Here is a 20,410-nt window from a genome sequence, read left to right as displayed (position 1 = left end):
TAAAAGTCCCCACATATATCATTTTATATTAGATGCCATGCCTTCTTTTAAAACATGGGCAGTGCCAACACTAAGAAATGCCTGTTAAATCACTATACCTGTCTAAAGCTTTAGCAAAGTATATAAATAACATCAGAAATACTCATTACAGTGATTCACACCATGCATAATTCTAACTTTTCAGCTGCATGCTTCAGTTATATAGCTATTCATATTAATCATTCCTGTGCATTGTTTATCAAAACCGCATTTCTTACGGGATTCTTTTTAGTGCACCCCAATTTTCAGGAAATTGCACATGCCTGTAGAAGTCCATTCATTGCTGTTTGGGAACGGTTACCCTAACTGTATGAATACCCAGTTTATCAGCTGGGAGAAAGACAACTGTTCAACTGGATGAAGGTAGACAGTGATGCACTGAATTTTTATCTCTGTAACAGCATGGAGCTACAAACACTTAAGCAATAGGTGCTGCTTTTGCTCCAGTATTACATTTGTGAGGCACGGCAAGCTATGCTGCACCAGAGCACGCGCTGCAGATGAAGGGTGTGCTGAGTTAATTTACAGCTAGCTAGCCACTGAGCACTCACTGCAGTATAACTCATGTTAATTTCCCCTGACAGGTAACTAATGTTCCAAGCTATTCCTAGTAGAATTGAGCACCAGTACAATGATCTTCACAGTCAGAGTTTAACACTAGAGCAAGAGCTAGCCCTGCTCTTTCGTACGTACATTATGCTGTTCAGCAGGCTCTTCTGAAGGAAGAGATGTCAGCATTTGATCTCCCAGCAAGAGAAAATAAAGTCATGAACAGTGCACAACACTTGGGCTTTCATTTGTTAAATGCACTGATCCTTGGAAGTACGACTGCATACTCACAATGTTATACATCTCTTCAGTTCTTATTTTATTGCTATTTAGTGAAAGATCTGGAACCACAGAATCTGGTAAAAGAATAAAAGAAAGCATCGGTGCTTTTACACTCAGGTATTAGCCTCTCAACCTAATCTTTAAGACAGTTCTCTATTTATAGGTTCCAGGCAACACCAGATCTTACTTAAGATGTTTTGTCCTCACAAAAGGAAGGGTCAAAGATTCAAAGTTCCCATTCTGGGAACTCCACTATGAAGTCCTCTTCAAAAGCATCCTTATAACACCAACTGCACCATTTCCAACCACTAGAGCATTTAATTTACATAACATACCATTTATTTATCCTAAGAAAGTAGAGAGCACATCAAAACATACTGCAGTAATAGTTTCAGTTTTTCTTGGAACTCTCCCCTTCTACATGGATACCTTTGCAGTCAAGCTTTACCAACACTACTGGGTCCATCCATGTATTGAAAAACAAGTCAAATACATCTAACTAATCTTCCAAAATACAGCTTTGTTCCAAAACAGATGCAAGAACTAAATGTAAGACTGTTACAAGAACTAGCATTGATACACAGACTGCTGCATTCATTGACAGCAGACACTCTTTCCTCAAAAAGCTTCAAGAGATTCATTTATATTTAGCTCAATAAAATTTACTTTAAGGAGTCTTTTTGCTAAGCAAAACAGAAAAGTCATTAAAAAAAAACAAAAGGGAAATCTAAGAGACATTCAACAAAGCAGCTCCACTGCTGCATAAACCAACACAGCATCCTCATGAAATTCTTGGCATTCAGAAACACGTTCAGAACTTTCTGCAGTTAGACAGCAAATGAACAACACTTGTAGCTAACGAGGCAGCTTGACTAGCACACTGCTCATTGATTTGAGCAACTGAAAGACAAGATGCATTTTCTAACCTGAGTTTTTCTCCAACAGCAGTAATCATGACTTGACGCCCCCTTTGTACGAGCGTACGTAGATGAACAACTTAGCTTGTATTTTTGGCAGCGCTCAGCAGACTCTGACTGTACTCAGCATAAATCATGGCAGTGCTTTAGAATCCCTGAAAAAGTTCCATTCTGAGTTTCTAAAGCAATCTGCATCACGTATGATAAACAAGTTAACTTACGGCAGTCTATTCTGTGCTTACAGTTGGCAGGAGGAATTCTTAATGCTCTCAATGGAAAATGGTCATTTCGTCATTTTGGCTTCAGCAAAAATACTAGAGCTCCACTAATTGCTTGATAGGCCATCTTCAATTTCAAGCCACATTGGTTTGAAATTCATTTATAGTAATCTATTTAAACAATGTTTTCATTCACTCTTCACAGTGTTGTGATAAATCATTCAGCATTTTGTGAGGAAAAAAAGATGAAAGAGAAACTACTAACTGTGAAGGAATAAATGCTACTCAACACAGGATTGGGAATGCTGCAGCTTTGAATGCATAATACTCCACACACATTGATATTTGATACATCATTACTTAATAGTCATAACAAAATTATAACAGAATGAAGAGTTGTCACAACAGGTGCCTTTTCGAGGCCAAAAATTAACTTGTGAGCAATCAGTTTATTTTTCCCACATTCAGTTTATGTTTCTGGAAATTAGTATGTTTTAGGTACATTTATTTTTCCACTGTTTCACAAACCACAGGTTGAATATTGGCAACTTGAAAGAGATATTCTGTCAATTCTCAAGTGAGTGTCCCTATTGAGATGCAATTGTCCATGTATGGTACAGCTCACTTCTCCAAGTTTTTGTGAGCATTAATTATTTTCCGACGCAACTCCTTGTTCCTGGCCCTTTTTTCTTCATACTGGAAGACAGAGGAGGGAAGTTATTAGATCAGCTATTCCCACCAAACTGATAAGTCAGATTTGAAACATACAGAGCCTTTATTACTCAGGATCAGAAACAGTATCTTTAACTAATGTTAGATATGTAGTTCCTCATATCTATATAGCCATTCATTTCTACTTTGAAATTAACATTTATTTTATTAAAACACAAGTTTCTAAGTTAGAGGTTATTAAGCTAAAGAGTATTAGAACATCCTAATAAAGAAAGATTCCATTAATCTTGTGGAGGAAGTTAATTACATATCCATCTTAAGTTTGACAGCTACACTTCACACAAACTAGAAAAAAAGTTGCATTAATGCTATTCTAAAGCACTGATCAGGCTCTTTTCCTTTTAAAAGATGCAGACTAACATGTGTGCCTGCCTTCTGAAATACGAATTTGTCATCACAGGCTTGGTCTATTTTTGATCCCGGTCATTAATTATATGCACAGATAAAGCAATATACCAAGATGAAAGGAACAAAGGCAAATACGGGTTGAGTTAGGGTAATTTTTTGTACAGTTTAAAAAAATAAAAGAAATGGAACTCCATTGTGAACAACATCAAGAAAGCATTCATGTGTGTATCTCAAATGTGAAGCCTATCTTTGAAATATGCTCCTGCATTAGCAGGAGTCTGAAGTCTGAAGAATCTTTCATTAGAGCCAAAAATGAAACCTTCTTAATGGCTAAAAAGAAATGAAAAAAAAGCTATACAGATTTGGTATATATGTCAGGAGATGCAAATAACTCTTAGCTTAGAGCATATATTTGTTAATTTTTTTTAATAATTAATATGAAAGACTAAGGAAACCACAAATGCACAATTCCCTACATAATGTAATAGACTACTAAGCAGATGGATTTTGGAAAGGGTTTCCAGTGTTTCATTCATCATACTGACTGTTTTACAACTGAAAGAAAGGCATGAAACATCACTTAACATTAACAGAATGCTTAATTTTTTTTCCCCATGCCATATTGCTAATATTTGTTTTTCCACCAATTCTCCTATGATATTATGTAGAACACAATGGACTTCTAGCAATTTCATCTGTGCCTATTTTGTATCTATTCTATACCTGTGAACAGCTTCTCACAGGACTTTTGAACAGAGACTTCATAGTAATAGAATAGCAGTGTAGCCAGATTTTCAGGTGAAGAAACATAGCCTTCAAGAAGTCATTACAGTGTAATAGCTTTAATGGAAGAAAGAAAAATAAGGTTATATGAAACTTGTTTTCCAAATGCCTGCTACAGTTTGGAGGGGAATGGTATTTGACACAAGTAGATGAAATTAATTCCCACAGAGAAATAGAAGGAAGATGGGTAAAGAGGGACCCAAATTGTTCTGATCAGAAGCAACCTTTGAAGTGACAGTTCTTATTTGCAGTACTAAATGCAGGTTAAAAAACGTGTATTTTGTTAGTATACCCAAATATAGTCCATGTTTTTTGTTAAAGCCAGATACCCATCCAAACTGCACTATTTGTAATGATATATCTAAACCTTCCATCTCGTTTAAGAGATTCAAAAAGTAACTATTATTCAACAAAGTTTTGTGCAAGAAGTAATCATTCAGAATTGTACTCTGCAATTATTTCAAGACTTTCAATCTGAAAAGAAAAAACACTGTAAAGTGTCAGCACATACATTTACATCTCCACAGGAAAATATTGCCTTTAACAGCACCCTCTGTGATTCCAGTTATTACTTTCAGGGCCAAATCTTGCCAAAAGTAGAGAGATGCATGTTCCTAGCCCAGATTGGTCTCAGCACCATTTCAATTTCAAGCGTCATTTATGCAATTTTCCTGCTAAATTTATCCCCCCAAAAACATATAAATGAGGTCCAAAGTGCCCAACCCAGAATGGGCTTACATATCAAAGTCTATTCACTGATTTGTACTGCTTAGTAAAAGAACAACATTTTCTATCCTACGGACTTTTTCCTTTTATTAGTTATTTAATGAGTTAAATTTATTTCTTACCTCTTTCTTTAAGCACTTCCGCATCTCACGGTCGATATCATTGCAATAGCCAAAAAACCTCAGAACATTGTGCTAGTAAATTAGGGAAAGGAAAAAGAACAACAATTCAAGAAATTCTTCCTCCAAACCCCTACATTTCTTAAAAGACGCTTGCATTTTGCAATATATCCTAGCTTGTTTTTCCACTTCTTTTGTGGAAAATGATGCTTTAATTTTTTTTTACTGTGTAGCTAGGAGCTAGAGCTACTTCTCATTTGAATAACCTCAATCTTAGCAGGATAAGGGGAAACGGTTTTAAGTTGAGGGAGGAAAGATTTAGGTTGGATGTCAGGGGGAAATTCTTTACAGAGAGGGTGGTGAGGTGCTGGAACAGCTGCCCAGAGAGGTTGTGGATGCCCCGTCCCTGGAGGTGCGCAGGACAGGTTGGATGGGGCCCTGGGCAGCCTGGTCTGGTATTAAATGGGGAGGTTGGTGGTCCTGCATGTGGCAGGGGGTTGGAGATTCATGATCCTTGAGGTCCCTTCCAACCCTGGCCATTCGGTGATTCTGTGCTCTTGCAGAAAGCTTAAGGTACTCACCATATTGTAAAATCAGACTGAAATTCAATACCTACACTGAAGTCATAGAATCATAGAATCACTAAGGTTGGAAAAGACCTAAAAGATCACCCAGTCCAACCGTTCCCCTATTCCCAATAGCTCCCACTAAACCATGTCCCTCAACACAACATCCAGCCTTTCCTTGAACACCCCCAGGCTCGGGGACTCCACCACCTCCCTGGGCATCCATTGCAGTGCCTGACCACCCTTTCTGAAAAGTAATACTTCCTCATGTCCAGCCTGAATCTCCCCTGGCGTAGCTTGAAACCATTCCCCCTGGTCCTATCACTAATGACACGAGAGAAGAGGCCGACCCCCAGCTCACTACAACCTCCCTTCAGGAAGTTATAGAGAGCAATAAGGTCTCCCCTGAGCCTCCTCTTCTCCAGGCTGAAGTCATCAAGTCATCAAGTCTAGATGTAGAACATACACTTGGTTCATCAAGGACTCAGTTACATAAATTTCGTTTAGCACTAGCTTCACTAACACACAAATCTTTGTGTTCTGAACTCATTTGCAATTTAGAAAGACGTGGGAAGACCTACAGGCAAAGGACTTCATTATCCCAGCTATGCGAAAAATGTGAGGTGCTGTGGGTCCAGAAGATGCATCCACTGGACATAAATGACTGAAATGTTAGAACTAGCATGGGGGGAAGGGGAGTAAAGTTTCTCCAAACCTCAAGAATGTATTCACTTTGTGACACAGCTCAGCTGTAGACTAGATGCATAGCTAAGTGTTACCCAATTTGCATCAGGGAAACCGATGCATATTTCCACGGCTGATGAGCAGCTAGACGGATTCAGAGACACGCTGAACACTAGTAAGAGTTCAAGTAGTGGGCAAGTTAGATGTCAGCTAGCAGAACACGGCTGAGCTTGGGAGTGTGCGTTAATGTCTGTCATAGTCTTTAACTATGGCAGTGCTATAATTAACTTGTTTATATCTCTGCTTTATAAAGGGCATCAGATGACACTGAAGCAGTCGCATGGGATAAAGGGTTGCTTTACTGAAAGCTGAATCTGCTTTTAAAACATTTTTATTTTAGCTATGCAGATTTAACTTTTTATTCTATTCTTACACTATCGTGCCCGATTTCAAAATGAGCGCTCCACATTCCAAGCTAACTCTACTCTTACTGATACAGTGAGTCGAATCCACATTTATTTAGCCAGACTCCTAAACTGTCAACTGTTTATAGCTCAGATTGAGGAAAAAGGAATCTGTCTTCCAAAAATAGTTATTATTCCCATTACAGCAATATGACTGTGAGACAATATGCATTTCTTTCAGCAGCTGTCTATAAAAATAAGGCATGTGCTTGGCCCAAGAGCAGAGTTGTTAAAAAAAAATAAAATGACATCAAATAAGAATTAACCATAGGTACTCTCCACCAGATATAAGACTTAAAGTAACCAGTGGGATCTTGATTAGAAACAGACTGAATTTTGTGAAAACACAAACACAGGATACGGAATTCAAGATAAGGCTTTTTTGTCCTCAGTATTAATTTAAATTACATGTGAAGGTTCTTCGGTATTTTTACAAAACAGGAGATACTAAATACTATAATTAAGATCACAAACTCTTCAGATTTCAGTGATTTTTATTTCAGTACATCTACCTTAATTTTAAACAAAAATTATTGATCCTTTTAAACAAGCGTGAAAGTTTCCACTCTGTTCTGAGAAGCACAAATATGCACTCATAGATAAGCTTAAGACTGACAAAATTAGTCCATGCCACATAAAGGGACCAACTGCAAAGCAGAATGAGAAAATAGAACCCCGTGAATGAATGTATTACTGCTGCTCCCAGAATCTTTGTAAGTCAAACAGGCAGCAGATTACTTTGAATCGCTGCTGTAGAAATCAAGTACAGCATTCAGTTCTTGTTCTCTACTAAACTCAAGGTAGTCAAATAAGTTACAGTTCAGCTTGGTGATGTTCTACACAAGAACTGCACGTCTTAGGTTTAAGGTACCTACACAGTGCATAGGAACAGAGAGACGACCGTATGAAAGACGCCATGAATGCCGCTGACCAATTCTAGTTTGCTTACGTTTCAAAACATTGTAGTACAATCTAACAGATGAAAATGTACTGAACAAGCCTGGTACAGTATACTTGTTAATACTAAAATTTAGTTATAAACTCTGCTTCCTACATTGTTATCATTTTAAATTTATAAGAAATCAGGTAATACACAAGCTTTTCAAACATTAGTTTAGCTACTTTAAAACCAGACCTTCAAAAAATGTTACGTCTCTTTCACACTAAGTATCTTCACTCATATTTCACATATTGTCAGCCTTGTTTTTATTTCTGTAAGCACTTTGGAAAAGAAAAATTCAGAATTCTTAAGAAAACAGTAAGGCTAAATATGTTTTGTCTTCCAATTTATGGATAATTGTGTTATGAAAAATTATAAACCACAGCTGAACACGGAGGTGAAAATACTGCAGATTGCATGAGATGGTATAAACCACTGAATTCTATTAAACATTCAAATATACTTTTGTCCCCGAGCAAACTAGAAAATTAAACTTGATACAGAAGTAGGTCTGTTCAGAACATCTATTTACATTAACTGAGAGAACTGGAAGAATAATTAACAGTAATTTACCAGTGCTGCAGATAACTTACATTTCAGGGGCTGACTCATTTATGTCCAGAAGTTTACTATAGAACAAATTAAAAAACAACCTCTGAATGAATGAGATGAAGTTTCTGTAGCACAGCAATGAAGAGCCTTGAGTTCCCTGAAGATAATTAGGTATTTTACATCCCTTTGTACATGCCTACTAAGAACATTCAAATGTTAATTCACATTTAGCTCTCCAAGCATGGAGTGTAAGGCACACCAGCATACCTGCATATATAGATATATACATATAGTGCATCTGCACTGCAGGCAGCGGGTGTACAGCAGTGCTGTGAACGTTCTGTGAGCAACAAACACACAGGCTAAAACATGCAAAAATTATTTCAATTTTCAACTCAGCTCACCATTGTAAAGCTCTAACACAAGACGTTTTAAGGTGTATTTTATTCCCTACTGAAATCACTGGCAAAGTTCTACATGCAGTTGTCAGATACCTTTACCAGTGTAAACATACTAGCTCTGTTTCATGGCTGCTCTGCCTACTGGAGATTTTTCCATGATTGTATGATAATCTCACCAATTTTCTGCCACTCATTCCCCCAGCCCACCCACTCTTTCCTCTGCTCAGAACTCCTTACCTCCTTGTGACACTTCTTGAGCAGATTGATAATGAGGTTACATTCTTCAGTGTGCAGGTGAGGAGACAGGTCTGGATGCATCTTATGTAGTGATGATTTTAGCAGTAAAAGAATCTGAGAAAATTTCCACCTGCCAACATTAAAATATGAATGTATAAATAAAAGTTCAAGTTGACCACTTAAGAAATTATCATATAGTGTCAGTGTTATAATAACAGTATTTTGAATCAAAATGCAACATAATACATATAATTTATAATATGCACTTAAGGTAATTGAACCAGTATTTGCCTCTTCCTTATCTGTAGAGCTCAAATACTAACTATGAGTTTAAATTATTTGTGATTATGGACATTAAGGATGCTTTTGAGATTTTCCTTTTAAGGGACAATAGGAGAATTAACCTTTCTTGAACTGCAGATTATCTTTTCATCCTCCTATTTCAGTTTTCTTCATTCTAGTACATGCATTATATATTACAGCACATACAGAATTGTTTGGGTTAGAAGGGACCTTTAAGAACATCTAGTTACAATCGATATAGGATAGCTATGATATACATGTATTTATTCTACTATATGTATTTTTCTTCTTTCTACTCTCTGCAAACAGGTGGGTAGGAACAGGAAGCACCCTGATATTTCATTACAACACTCTGAGAACTGGCATCTTTTTAGTTATCTGTGTGCTTTTTGAAAAATCTCCATCCAAAGCTTTGATGATGCTTTACAACCAGCTGTGTCCTCAAGAGTGCCAAGGAGAGTGGAACAGTAACCACTTACCTACACTTCTTTAATACAACTCAGTATGCTGCTAGCCTTTATTGCCACAAGGGTGCACTGCTAAATCACGTTTAACTGCATGTCAACCAGGACCCCCAGGTGCTCCCCTGTACAGCTCTATGGGGCACGAGCAAATTTCATTCTAGAAACATTTTTTTATGTAACGTCACACTTAAAAAAAGAAAACATTCCCAGAAGCCTTTTTCCACATCTTTTTTGAAAAGGATGAAACTGTCATGTAACAATGGCTGAAATAATATGACTTGATTGTTGTGGAAGATTATTGCAGCAGAGAGGGAAGAAGAAGAGTCCAGCTCATACTAGGACAAATGGGCTCATCTCGACTAAATTCTCCTTGTATTAACCATGCTGTCAACAAGTTAAGTAGATGTCCTTCAGCTCGTTTACCTGGTATTTTATCATTGCCCTTCCTCCAAAAGAGAGCAGGTTCCTACCTGCAGTACATCAGGCAAAAATCTGTGCTCAGTAGCCATCGTTGTTTCAACACTCCACAGCTAAGCCATCTAAATTCTGGCTGGCAGTGGTCAGCAACTGCAAACTCCCAATATTCACTTGCAGCACTGGCAGCTCTCACCTACTCTACTATTCCTACAATACTCAAGTAATATATTTGGCCTGAAGAGCTATCTAAGCTCATTTACCCTGTATTTCATATCACATATTCTGCTTAACAAGAACTACATTCCCACAAGCAAATAAAATTTTAGAATTCTAAACAAATTCACAAGCTTTGGCTCAAGCCACAAGCATGGCTCAATTCACGGTAGCTGGAAGTACGTTACATTGTATGCACTCTTCACACAGAAGTTGGAAACCACACTAGAGTCAGCATTCCCTGGACAGAGTGACCAGCTCTACGACCACCAGAATTAATTTTCATAAAACAAGAACGTTAAAATCTTGCAAGCTCAGTTACCTAAGAAGGTACTCACTTCACATAGGCTACAATGAATTAGCAAACATTAAAAAAAGAAAATGTTTTACTACAAAGTAGCAAACAGAGGCCCAACTGGAGCCTTTAGATACTTTTGAAGTTCATGACAGAATGGTGTTATCAGTGCTAAATCCCCCATTTGTGTTTAGATGAGTCTGTCATCTACAAATGATCAGAGAAGGTTAAAATCATTTTGCCAGAGGGAGCTGATGGGTAGATGAAAAGGTTTCAAAGAATAACGAAAGTATGCATGAAAAAGGACAGAATGGGCTATTGGTTTCCTCAGTTTCTTTTTAGTAGTGCTTTAACTTAAAATAAAGATAGCAAGTCACCATCTTGCTAGAATTTAAGTTAACATGGACAGAATTTTATGTAATAGCTCATAAGGACTCTATGCATGAAAAAAATATTTATTAAAAAAAAAAAAAAAAGGGGGGGGGGGGGGGGGGGGGGGGGGAGGAGGAGAAAAAGCAATATGAACTGCCCTGCCCTGAAGAAATATGAACAGAACTGCTGGATAAAGAACATCAAGTTAAACATGAAACCTGGGTAGAAGAAATAATAGCAGTACAGTAGAACATTAGGAAAACACTGGAATTATTTTAAGACAAAAATGGACTGTGGAATACTAAGCCAACATTAATAATTGGCAAATATTTGGAAAAGATGATCTTCTTGCACAAACATACCACTGAATTGTGCAAGAGCATTCAGCCCTTTCGTGTATTTTATAGGAGATACTGCAGCTTGCACAACTCTCCCTGCCTTGTTAAAGACTACAGCATACATATAGCTAAATGATTTAGGTGAAATGCTATAAGAACAAACTGCAAATTTCTATTAGCCTCTGAAGGCTGAAGACATGGAGAAAGATCGTCACTCTTTTCAACTACCTTTTAAACACAAGTATGAACAGCTGTCTCTAACCTAGCAAGCTACTTACACACTTGGCCAATATATAAAATACCAATATGAAATACCAAATATTAATGTGCAAAAGGAAACTATCAGCACTATGGAATTCACAAGATAACCACAGGTACTGAAGCAGTAGACAGAAACCAAAAGGCTGTCCAAAAAGAGCAGGGCAAGCTCTTCATTCACATGTCTGTTAGGACATCTGCTCTTTTCTATCTGCCAGCTTCTCCACCTGACCTCCTTGTGGCAGGTGAGAACATGGAGAACAAAGGGGTTTCATACATCCCCACTTCTTTCCCAAATGAAGCATAGGACCAGCACACCAGGAATACAGGGAAGTTCCTTTCTTCTTTTCACAGAATCTCCCATGAATAAGAACCAATCAGTTCCCTGACACAGATGGAGAAATAAGCTTGGTTGATTTTTCAGGCTCACCAATTAGCTTAACAGTTAGTATTTCCATATGGGGGGAAAAAACTGTGAAATAAACGTTTAAACCGAGGCAACAGCTTTCCTCAATGATTTTTTTCCATATTTCAGTAGAACCCATTGCAAGGCTTTTTTAAGCCAAGTTGCTCAAATATTTTCCATTTCAAAAGTTGCTCGTATAAAAGGCATTTCAGCACATTCACCACACCTGACCCCAACCATCTGAGCTCTCCCACATAAAAAGACCCTGCACTTCTTCACAAAACATATCAAAAAGCCCTTATAGAAAGAGACTGAGAGCCACAGATCCATTCCCTTTGCAGACTAACTGCAGCGCTACCGCTGTAGAGCAGCTCCAGCCGTATAAGTGTTCTCTTCTCGCAAGAGCAGCTTTTATTCACAGCTTACTTCTGTTCCAAAAAGGACGGACCCAGCCAGTCGGGGCCGAGCAGATCAGCCCCAAGCCACAGCGCCGGGACACCGGAAGTGCCCGGGCATACCCAGCCGGAAGTCTCCTCAGATAGAAGGGGCGGGGAAGAGGGGCGGAGCCTCTTGTGATTGGACGTCTCTTGCACCGGGCGGCGTCTGATTGGGTGCTTCGAAAGGCGGGAGGCGGTTGGCGCAGCGCGCTGCCGGGTTGGTGTTACGGTGGCAGCGGTGGCACCGCCTGAGGTGCGGCGGTGAGTGGGGCTCTGTGCTGTGAACGCGGGGATGTGGGCGAGATGACTTTCTGATGTGTGGGACGAGGGCTGCGGGGTGTTAGGTTGGCCTTATTTCTTGAGGAACGCTCGGCGCTGTTGCTCTCAGCCCCTCGGTCGGTCACGGTCTCGGCTGCCTTCAGGAGCTGGGGCGGGGGCTGTTACTGCAGGAAGCACTGTAAGGTGCTGTCAGTGGTGGAACCTCCGCTAATGCCACGCTAGGGAATGATGCCGCGTTCTGCTGGCTGTCCCTGGGGCGGCTTTCTACAACGCAGGGAGCAGTTCACAGAGTCACAGCATGGCCAGGGTTGGAAGGGGCCTCAAGGATCATGCATCTCCAACTCCCTGCCACGTGCAGGGACACCAGCCTCCACATTTAATACTAGGCCAGGGCTAGATGGGCTGCCCAGTGCCACATCCAATCTGGCCTTGAACACCTCCAGCTGGCCTATGTGCTGGTCCGACTTCTTTGATATCTCAACTTTCCAGGTGTCCTCACTATGGATGAGGTCATTGTCGAGTATATCCGAAGGACTGTGCTAAAAATCCCCCGTGATGAAATCATGGCAGTGCTGCAGAAGTGGGGCTTTCTCTCAGAGGCGCAGCTACAAACCATCAACTTCCGTCAGACCAAAGAGAGCATCTCTCACAGCGTCGCCCAGCTCTGCGAGGTAATCCTTTCCTCAGGACCTGCCTCTTGGTAACCCGTGTGTTGGACTTCAGTGCCTAGTGATTGAAGCTGCCTGTCCTGGGATCTCTCATTTGCTGAATGGTGTGTGAGTGCTCAGGCACTGGAGCAGCCTCAGCAGTGGGCATAGTGCCAAGCTGTCAGAGTTCAAGAAGCATCTGGACATTGCTCTTGGACATATGGTCTCATTTTTGGGTGGTCTTGTGTGGAGCCAGGAGTTGGACTCGATGATCCTTATGGGTCCTCTTCCAGCTTGGGATATGCAATGATTGTGTTCTGTGTGTGATAGAGCCTCACAATGCACTGTCATTTTTCCTTCCAGGAAAGTTCTGCAAACATAAAGCAAGCAGCCCTCCTAGACATCATCTGTAAGTAAAAATGAATGAAAATAACATCTAAGTGTTTTGTTTTGTTTTGTTTTTCTGAGTAACTTGGTAACTCCTTTAATTATCTAGCAGGCACCATAGTGATGCAGGGATGCACTTAATGTACAAAGATGACATTAATCCTATTGGATCTGACTAATTCTTTCCAAAACCTCTTCATCAACATGAGCCTGTTTGTTTCTTTAGAATTCTAAATAGCTGTCAACTTCTGTAAGTCACATCCAGAGTACAGTAATAAATGTAGAGAGAGATGTTCATCTCCAGTACACACTGAGCCCTGACATCTTGCTGCAGTGAGAAGTGCCATAGGGAAAAGCTGCCTGCAAATACTCCAGGTGGAAATTCAGCTCTGATATTAATTCACAACATGATTATTACACCTCTCTGCTTGAATTTAGACTGACAGTTGTTTTAGCTAAAGTGTTTCTTTAAACACTGAACCTCAGAGATATCCTTTGTTATGAAGATCTTTTGTAATTTAATTAAGCAACTATATCTTCTAATAAAAACCGTTTTGCTTTTAGGTTTGCTGAATAAATTACATCACATTGTCAGAAGTAATCTCCTTTAAACAACTTGGTTATAAAAGTAGTATAAAATGATTTTTTAATTACCTTTTGATAATATTCAATTGTTTCTGAGCAATTCCTGTTTTCCCTAGACAACCACATCTATCCAAACAAAAGAGCGTGGAGTGTCTACCAAATGAACAAAACAGGTAAAGTTCCTTTCCTTGCTGCAGTCTCTCTAGTATAACTCTCAGCAATTTACTGAGTATGGATTAATCTTTAATTCGTTTTTTGAGTACTTTAGATTAACTCTTCTGGCAATTATTAGAAACTAATAATTTCTAATCGTCTTTTCCATATAAATATATGCATAGCAATAATGAGACTCAAATTTAATATCCAACTTTCCTAAAAATGCTATGCAGTGTCAGCTTTTTTCTTCTTAATATTGTTTCAGTGAAACTAAAGCCATCGCTGAACCAGTTCTTGGGGATTGAATTCATTAAATTCTTCATTTTCTTGTTTAACAGGGGAAGAAACAGACTTCTTTGACTTCAGAGATTTCAAAAAAAAATTTAGAAGACAAATTCAGTCAGCTTTGATAAATGTAAGAATGTCTGGATGGGTTGGGTTTGGGTGTTAATAGATTTTCCATATATTTGGCAAGATGTTTTTTTTCTTACAATCTGCATCAAAACCAAAATAGATTTAACTTGGGAATGGTAAGAACTGTGTGAAAAATAGAAAAAATAAAAATAAAAATTGAAGTTTGTGCCCTTCGGAAGGGTAAAATGAAAGTCATATTAGAGCCCAGAACCTTCATTTTGTGAGGTTTTCATTTTCCTGTGGAAATTTGATTGATAATCCTTACCTTATTGATAATACTAATGGGATTTGGTACTTATGCAAGCAGTATTGCATTTGTGAACAGAGGCTTATGGCATGTATTAATTTTTCCGGACGTGTGAATGTGTGTTTAAAGCAAAGCTTTTCTTTTTCTATTCAGGTCACCATCAGTTTTAGGGAATACGAGGATAATGCAATCTGGATTAGAATTGCCTGGGGAACACCTTATACAAAACCAAACCAGTACAAAACCAGTTACGTTGTGTACCACTCCCAGACTCCTTATGTCTTCATCTCTGCCTCCACCCTTAGGAGCAACTTACCTCTGCTGTGTCAGGTAGAAAACTAAACTGCATGGACCGTGACTCCACCACAGTCTTTTGGGTTTTTAATTCTCTTAGCTTTGAAGAGGAGATGTAAAGATGAGTCTCTTAATGCAGTTTTCTAATTTAGCTTAGATTTTTTTTCCCCTTAGACCTTGCTTACTTTTTATTTAAAATTAAAAAGCCGGGGGTGCAAAACCCAATCTCTGTGACCTTCAAAACGTCACATCACAAATAAATTCATTTTATTAGGATTTTTGCTGATCTCAAATTATTCTAATTCCTCACGCAAATGTTAGGCAATATCAACTAAATTGTTTCAACTAAATAGAAGTTGAAGAACATTAAAACACTGTTAACTATTTCTCTGCAAAGAGTGGTCAGGCACTGGACTGGGCTGCCCAGGAGGTGGTGGAGTCACCGACCCTGGAGGTGTTCAAGGAACGTTTGGACGCTGTGATGAGGGACATGGTTTAGTGTTCATGTTGCAGACTGTGGGCGATACCATGAAAACCCTGCTAGTTAAATAGCAGTTGCTTCTTGTGAAACAAAACATCTCAAAGTCTAGAAGTACTATATGTTTTTCTATTATACCCATGGTGATTATTAACACTCATACTAAAACAATTTCAATTTGTATTTCAAGGCAATGATTGTTGCTTCCAATTACCATGACATCCGTGAAATGGAGCTTCGAAGTCATTGTTTAAACTCCCTTAAAGATATTGTGTTTAAGAGGTACAGCCAGGTGAGCCACTTCACAAGTACATCTGAAGATGAGTCTTGCTTCTATTTCAGGCCTAGTTCTCACCCCCTAGCAATAGGAAATTCACCTCTTTCAGAGATTATCAAGTTACAGTGCTATGGAACCACTGAGTTGGATAGATTTGCTTAAGGTAACGTTACAGTAGTGATGTAATTACTTGATATGCCACCTAGTGTCTATTATTATTCCTGGAAGTTTAAACTCAGTCTATGCAGCTCTCCAATTCACTCCTGGGACTTCTTTGCACTGTTTCTTAGAGTAATATTTGGGGAGGTATTAGAATGGATACTTAACTCTTCATCCACAGGCTGTATCATAGGATGGGGGGTGTTTTCTCAGAATAAAGCTGGGTTTTGTAGTCTAGGAGTTATCAAAAGTGTGACCACTCACTTTCAGAACACAAAGTGAAAAGAAATATAGAAAACTGTTTTCAGCTAAAGCCTCTAAAAGCAGAACTGTTTTTTTTTTCCTTTTTATTTTTTCCTCATTTAGAACTTCCAAACCAACTATCCACTACAGGAAAGGAATGTACTCACAGAAAATGGTACGTGTATTTTTAAGTTAAATACAAGTGTGAATGTCCTTACTTGGAAGATTTGTGCTTAAAAATGTGTATCTGTATATTTCTGCCTTATGAAAGGAGATTCATAGTAAGAAATGCATGTGTTATATTGACATATTATCCACCCATGGATAATATTGATGTCACTAGGAGGTATGAGCACCTCCTCATGATGTTCAATGCACTTGTGAAACGAAAAATAAGTAGCGATCAGTGTCTCCTATCATTCTAGCTTGTTTTCTCTCTTGGTAAGAACTGAAAATATATGTCATGCACCCAGTTAACTTATCAAACACAGATAGTGATGAAACTTTGAAATTATTATTTCCGAATTATTTTTGGGCATTCATCTGATCAACAAATGCAATATTTGTACTCGCTGAGAGTTGTCTTTTTTTTTTTCCCCTCTTTTTTTTTTTTTTTCTCCCTACCCTGCAGTGGATTTAAGGATAAATGATGAAAACAGAAGCGAGAAAGAAAGAATACACAGACTGAATCAGGAATGTTTTGGTGATGGTCCCCAACCCAAACTTGACTTTGCACAATATAAGGTAGTGAAAGCAACAAATTTTGTTTTGTTTTTCTATAATTTTAATAGAGCTACAGCTACATAAACTTGAAAATAAGAAGATGGTATTGTTTCAAACTTTAGAGGGGACGTTTTAAATGTCAGACTCGTTTTAAGAAGCCTGTTTGCGTTGAGATCTAGTCAGATACCAGATCTTATTTCAGTCCTTTGCCCTTATGAGCTCAGCGCATGGACTTAGCTTTGTAACAAAGCTAGACATAAAACAGCATTGCTTTGAGGCATAAGAAATTAGGATTGCTTGAAGTACATTTGAAGATTATGTCACATATAGCACAAGATTTTAATGACACACCATTATTTTTTTTCTAATGAGCAGATGTGTTGGGAATTCTGTGAGATAGCAATGATCTGCTGTGTAATTGACCTGGCTGCCTCTTCCACCAGAGAACTGTTTACCACATGGTGGCACCCTCTGATTTTATTAACGAACGATTCCTCCAGCTAGAATCATGCTAATATTAAGGAATAAAAAAGTTATTCTTCTCCTACCTTATAGTTTGCCTGTTCAGACCTAACTGATCATTTCAGAGATAACAGTAGACCCATAAACATATATTGTGCTGGAACTTGTAAAATACATTTTTATTACCAGATTGGCTACAATAACTTTAGTACAACACTCAGATTGAAGAAGGAACTCAAGTTAAGTCATGCTTGTTTGAAAATATTCTAGCATTCAGAACAATAGCCACTTCCATTTTCAACTGTTATCAGTTAGAACATTTTTAGCTTGAACGTAAATTAGTCATTGGGAGATTATCTTAAGTGAAATAATATCCATATGTGTGTATGCATATGTGTATGTGTAAATGTCCATATATGCCAGTGTAGAGGGAGAAGCTGCAGTTCTGGGTCTAGGCTGTAATTCTGAAATGAAGTATCTAAATTCAAAGATTTCAGCCATTGTAGCTGAAATTTCTCCACTCCCAATGTTAGAAAATGTGTTTTTAAAATTCACCATATACTTACAAGTTGAGTTCTCCAGAATAATTTTCAGGTGGATGTCTACTTAGAGAGAAGTAAAGCTGAGGACAACAACTTGCTCTGAAGATTAAATGCAGCTATTACAACCAAACCGAAACGTTACAACTGTAACTGTTCTCATTGTTCTACAGGCTATTTGGCATATGGCTGCACAGTTCTTCTAGGGTGTATCATGTCAGAGAAAATGCAATTTCTTTTCCAACCTAATGACTCTATGGTTATAAATATTAATGTGAATAATAAATACATAAAATGCATGCATTGTTCATAATGCTTGATAATTTTATCTTAACAGCTTGAGACGATGTTTAAAAGTAATCCTAAATGGGATGTTTTGGAGAAAAAAGAGCCATTCCGATGTTTGGTCAAGTTTTCTAGTCCACATCTTTTAGAATCACTGAAATCCTTGGCACCAGCAGGTAAGTAAACTCTGTAAAAGAGAGGAAAAATCCACAGTTAAACATTTTAATCATTTTACATTCTGCTTGTAGATTGCATAGAAGAACCTGCACAGTTGGGAAATATATAGAAATAAATAGAATGAAATTGTTACCTCTACAATTTAATGTGTAAATATATACCTGTTTATTTTCAATAGTAGGTATTCAAACTCTGTTTTCAATTTTGTGACAGCTGTGAAAGGTGAATACTGCCTGAGTTAAGCTGTAATTACCTGTTTGTCTCTACAGGTTTGGCTGATGCACCACTTTCACCACTACTTACATGCATTCCACAAAAAGCTAGAAATTACTTTAAAATTAGAGAGAAGAAGTCTTTACATCCAGGAAGCTTTGTAAGCCCTTAATTTAAATAGAAATGTTGTTATATCAAAATGTGTGATTCATTTATTACTGCTATTAATCCAGTCACCTTTAAAACAGATCTTAAAAACAGCCTTATTCTCTGATAAACCCTTTTTTATTTCTGGCTTCGGGTTAGCCCTCGTAAACTAACAGGACACTGTTAGTGAATTTTAAACAGAAATCATGATTATTTAAAGTTTAAATGCGATGACCACTTTTATCTGTATTTGCTGTTAGATGCTAAAGCCTGGTGCAGACAGGTGAGACATCTGTTCAGTTTACTGTCATAACCCTAGGTGTCCTTATTTCAGCTGCAGGACAGCAGTGAAACACAACACATGCCCATTCTGAGCGTGTGAATAGCCCCATTCAAATAGGTGGAACTACCACTCTGCTTCAGGTCGGGGGTGTTTTTGTCTTTGTAGATGCAGATTACATTCAAAGACTGTTGCAGGGTGTAGGGGAGAAGAGACTCTGAGAGGCATCAGTAAGAAACTTCCATGCAGCATTACCGGCTATTCAGCTCCAGAGTTCACTCACCAATTGTGACAGCCAATAATAAATATTTTAAACATTTAAAATTCTATCTCCTGATATTAGTATCCTATAAAATACCAGCTCACAGGAACACAGTGACACTGGCAATGGTTTTCTTTGGAGGTAGTCTATGTTTTAGAATGTCTGTTTCATTCAACATGTGGTCTCTGCAGTCTTTGTACATTATTGTTTCTTGAGCTTAGGGACACAAAGATTGCAGAAGCAAGATATCAGCATCCACTTGTGCAAACAGCAGCTTTGCAGTGGTGTTCTCTAGGGTTGGTAAATAGTAATTGGTAATTATGTAAATATTTCTATGTAACTGGCTGTATTATTATTTTAGGAGATTAATTTGCACTGAAGTGTCAAACAAATGCTTGTTTCTTAATTCTGCTACCTGGACGCATATTGTGTGTGTGCCTTCTGTATGATATGTTAGTAGGCAGTCCTTTGAAAAAGCTTCATGACAAAGTATAACTGGAGAGGTTGTATGGGAATTAATTTTGTTTTCAAACTGTAAATAAATGTGTAAATTAAGACCTCTTACAGAAGTTTGTTTGGCCTTATTTTCTGAAGCATGACTTAGTGTATAGATTTATTTTTTTCAGCATTTCTATCTCCCCTCATAAGAAGTTCATAAGAGGTTCATAAGAAGTTACTCGAGGACTGGCAGGGGAAATTCTTTACAGAGAGGGTGGTGAGGTGCTGGAACAGCTGCCCAGAGAGGCTGTGGATGCCCCGTCCCTGCAGGTGTGCAAGGCCAGGTTGGATGGGGCCCTGGGCAGCCTGGTCTGGTATTAAATGGGGAGGTTGGTGGTCCTGCATGTGGCAGGGGGTTGGAGATTCATGATCCTTGAGGTCCCTTCCAATCCTGTGATTCTGTGACTACCTGCTTAATGACAGATTTTTTTTTTCAGTCCTTCGGATTGGCCATTTGTTCCTCACACTGCACCCTAGGAATCGGTGCCACCAAGCTTCTAGTAGGCATTTCAGTCTGTGCTGCGCTTTTCCTGACGAGATCTCCCAAATCGAGGGAGGGATTTATTGTAAAGCTTCTAAATTCTGCATCACAGTTAAA

General features: G+C 38.5%; 2 protein-coding genes across 6 annotated transcripts; one reads left to right on the top strand and one right to left on the bottom strand.

Annotated features, from left to right (window-relative positions):
* Window positions 1-304: 304 nt before the first annotated feature.
* Window positions 305-12,152, bottom strand: CMC2 (C-X9-C motif containing 2). Of its 2 annotated transcripts, XM_048958889.1 has the most exons (5): window positions 12,050-12,152; window positions 8,558-8,687; window positions 4,717-4,788; window positions 3,809-3,925; window positions 305-2,701 (listed from the first exon to the last, which is right to left on the bottom strand). In XM_048958889.1, the coding sequence occupies exons 2-5, from the start codon at window positions 8,636-8,638 to the stop codon at window positions 2,627-2,629; spliced, it is 345 nt and encodes a 114-aa protein (XP_048814846.1). In that variant the 5' UTR covers window positions 8,639-8,687; window positions 12,050-12,152; the 3' UTR covers window positions 305-2,626. The 2 variants fall into 2 exon arrangements, with proteins under 2 accessions (XP_048814846.1, XP_048814847.1); XM_048958890.1 differs by lacking the exon at window positions 3,809-3,925 and having other exon boundaries at window positions 311-2,701.
* Window positions 12,153-12,235: 83 nt separating this feature from the next.
* CENPN (centromere protein N) lies at window positions 12,236-19,865 on the top strand. 4 transcript variants are annotated; one of them, XM_048958490.1, is made up of 11 exons: window positions 12,236-12,321; window positions 12,829-13,010; window positions 13,350-13,395; window positions 14,075-14,131; window positions 14,453-14,529; window positions 14,929-15,105; window positions 15,738-15,839; window positions 16,350-16,401; window positions 16,858-16,970; window positions 18,288-18,411; window positions 18,682-19,865. In XM_048958490.1, exons 2-11 carry the CDS (start codon window positions 12,840-12,842, stop codon window positions 18,795-18,797), a joined length of 1,035 nt encoding a protein of 344 aa, XP_048814447.1. In that variant the 5' UTR covers window positions 12,236-12,321; window positions 12,829-12,839; the 3' UTR covers window positions 18,798-19,865. The 4 variants fall into 4 exon arrangements, with proteins under 4 accessions (XP_048814447.1, XP_048814448.1, XP_048814450.1 ...); XM_048958491.1 differs by having other exon boundaries at window positions 12,248-12,313; XM_048958493.1 differs by lacking the exon at window positions 12,236-12,321 and adding an exon at window positions 12,382-12,404.
* Window positions 19,866-20,410: the final 545 nt, after the last annotated feature.

Source organism: Lagopus muta, chromosome 12 (assembly GCF_023343835.1).
Source record: "Lagopus muta isolate bLagMut1 chromosome 12, bLagMut1 primary, whole genome shotgun sequence".
Classification (NCBI taxonomy): domain Eukaryota; kingdom Metazoa; phylum Chordata; class Aves; order Galliformes; family Phasianidae; genus Lagopus; species Lagopus muta.
The sequence above is the reverse complement of the archived record's forward strand: the minus strand, read 5'-3'. Positions and strand labels throughout refer to the sequence as shown.

Bases quoted from the DNA above. Each gene is read 5' to 3' on its own strand.
- CENPN (XM_048958490.1), top strand. From the start codon at position 12,840: ATGGATGAGGTCATTGTCGAGTATATCCGAAGGACTGTGCTAAAAATC. The intron at 14,530-14,928 runs GTAAGAATGTCT...TTTTCTATTCAG, and splicing joins TTCAGTCAGCTTTGATAAAT to GTCACCATCAGTTTTAGGGA. The intron at 15,840-16,349 runs GTGAGCCACTTC...TTCCTCATTTAG, and splicing joins TGTTTAAGAGGTACAGCCAG to AACTTCCAAACCAACTATCC.
- CMC2 (XM_048958889.1), bottom strand. From the start codon at position 8,638: ATGCATCCAGACCTGTCTCCTCACCTGCACACTGAAGAATGTAACCTC. The intron at 4,789-8,557 runs GTAAGGAGTTCT...CTAATTTACTAG, and splicing joins TCAAGAAGTGTCACAAGGAG to CACAATGTTCTGAGGTTTTT. The intron at 3,926-4,716 runs GTAAGAAATAAA...CTTCCATTAAAG, and splicing joins GGAAGTGCTTAAAGAAAGAG to CTATTACACTGTAATGACTT.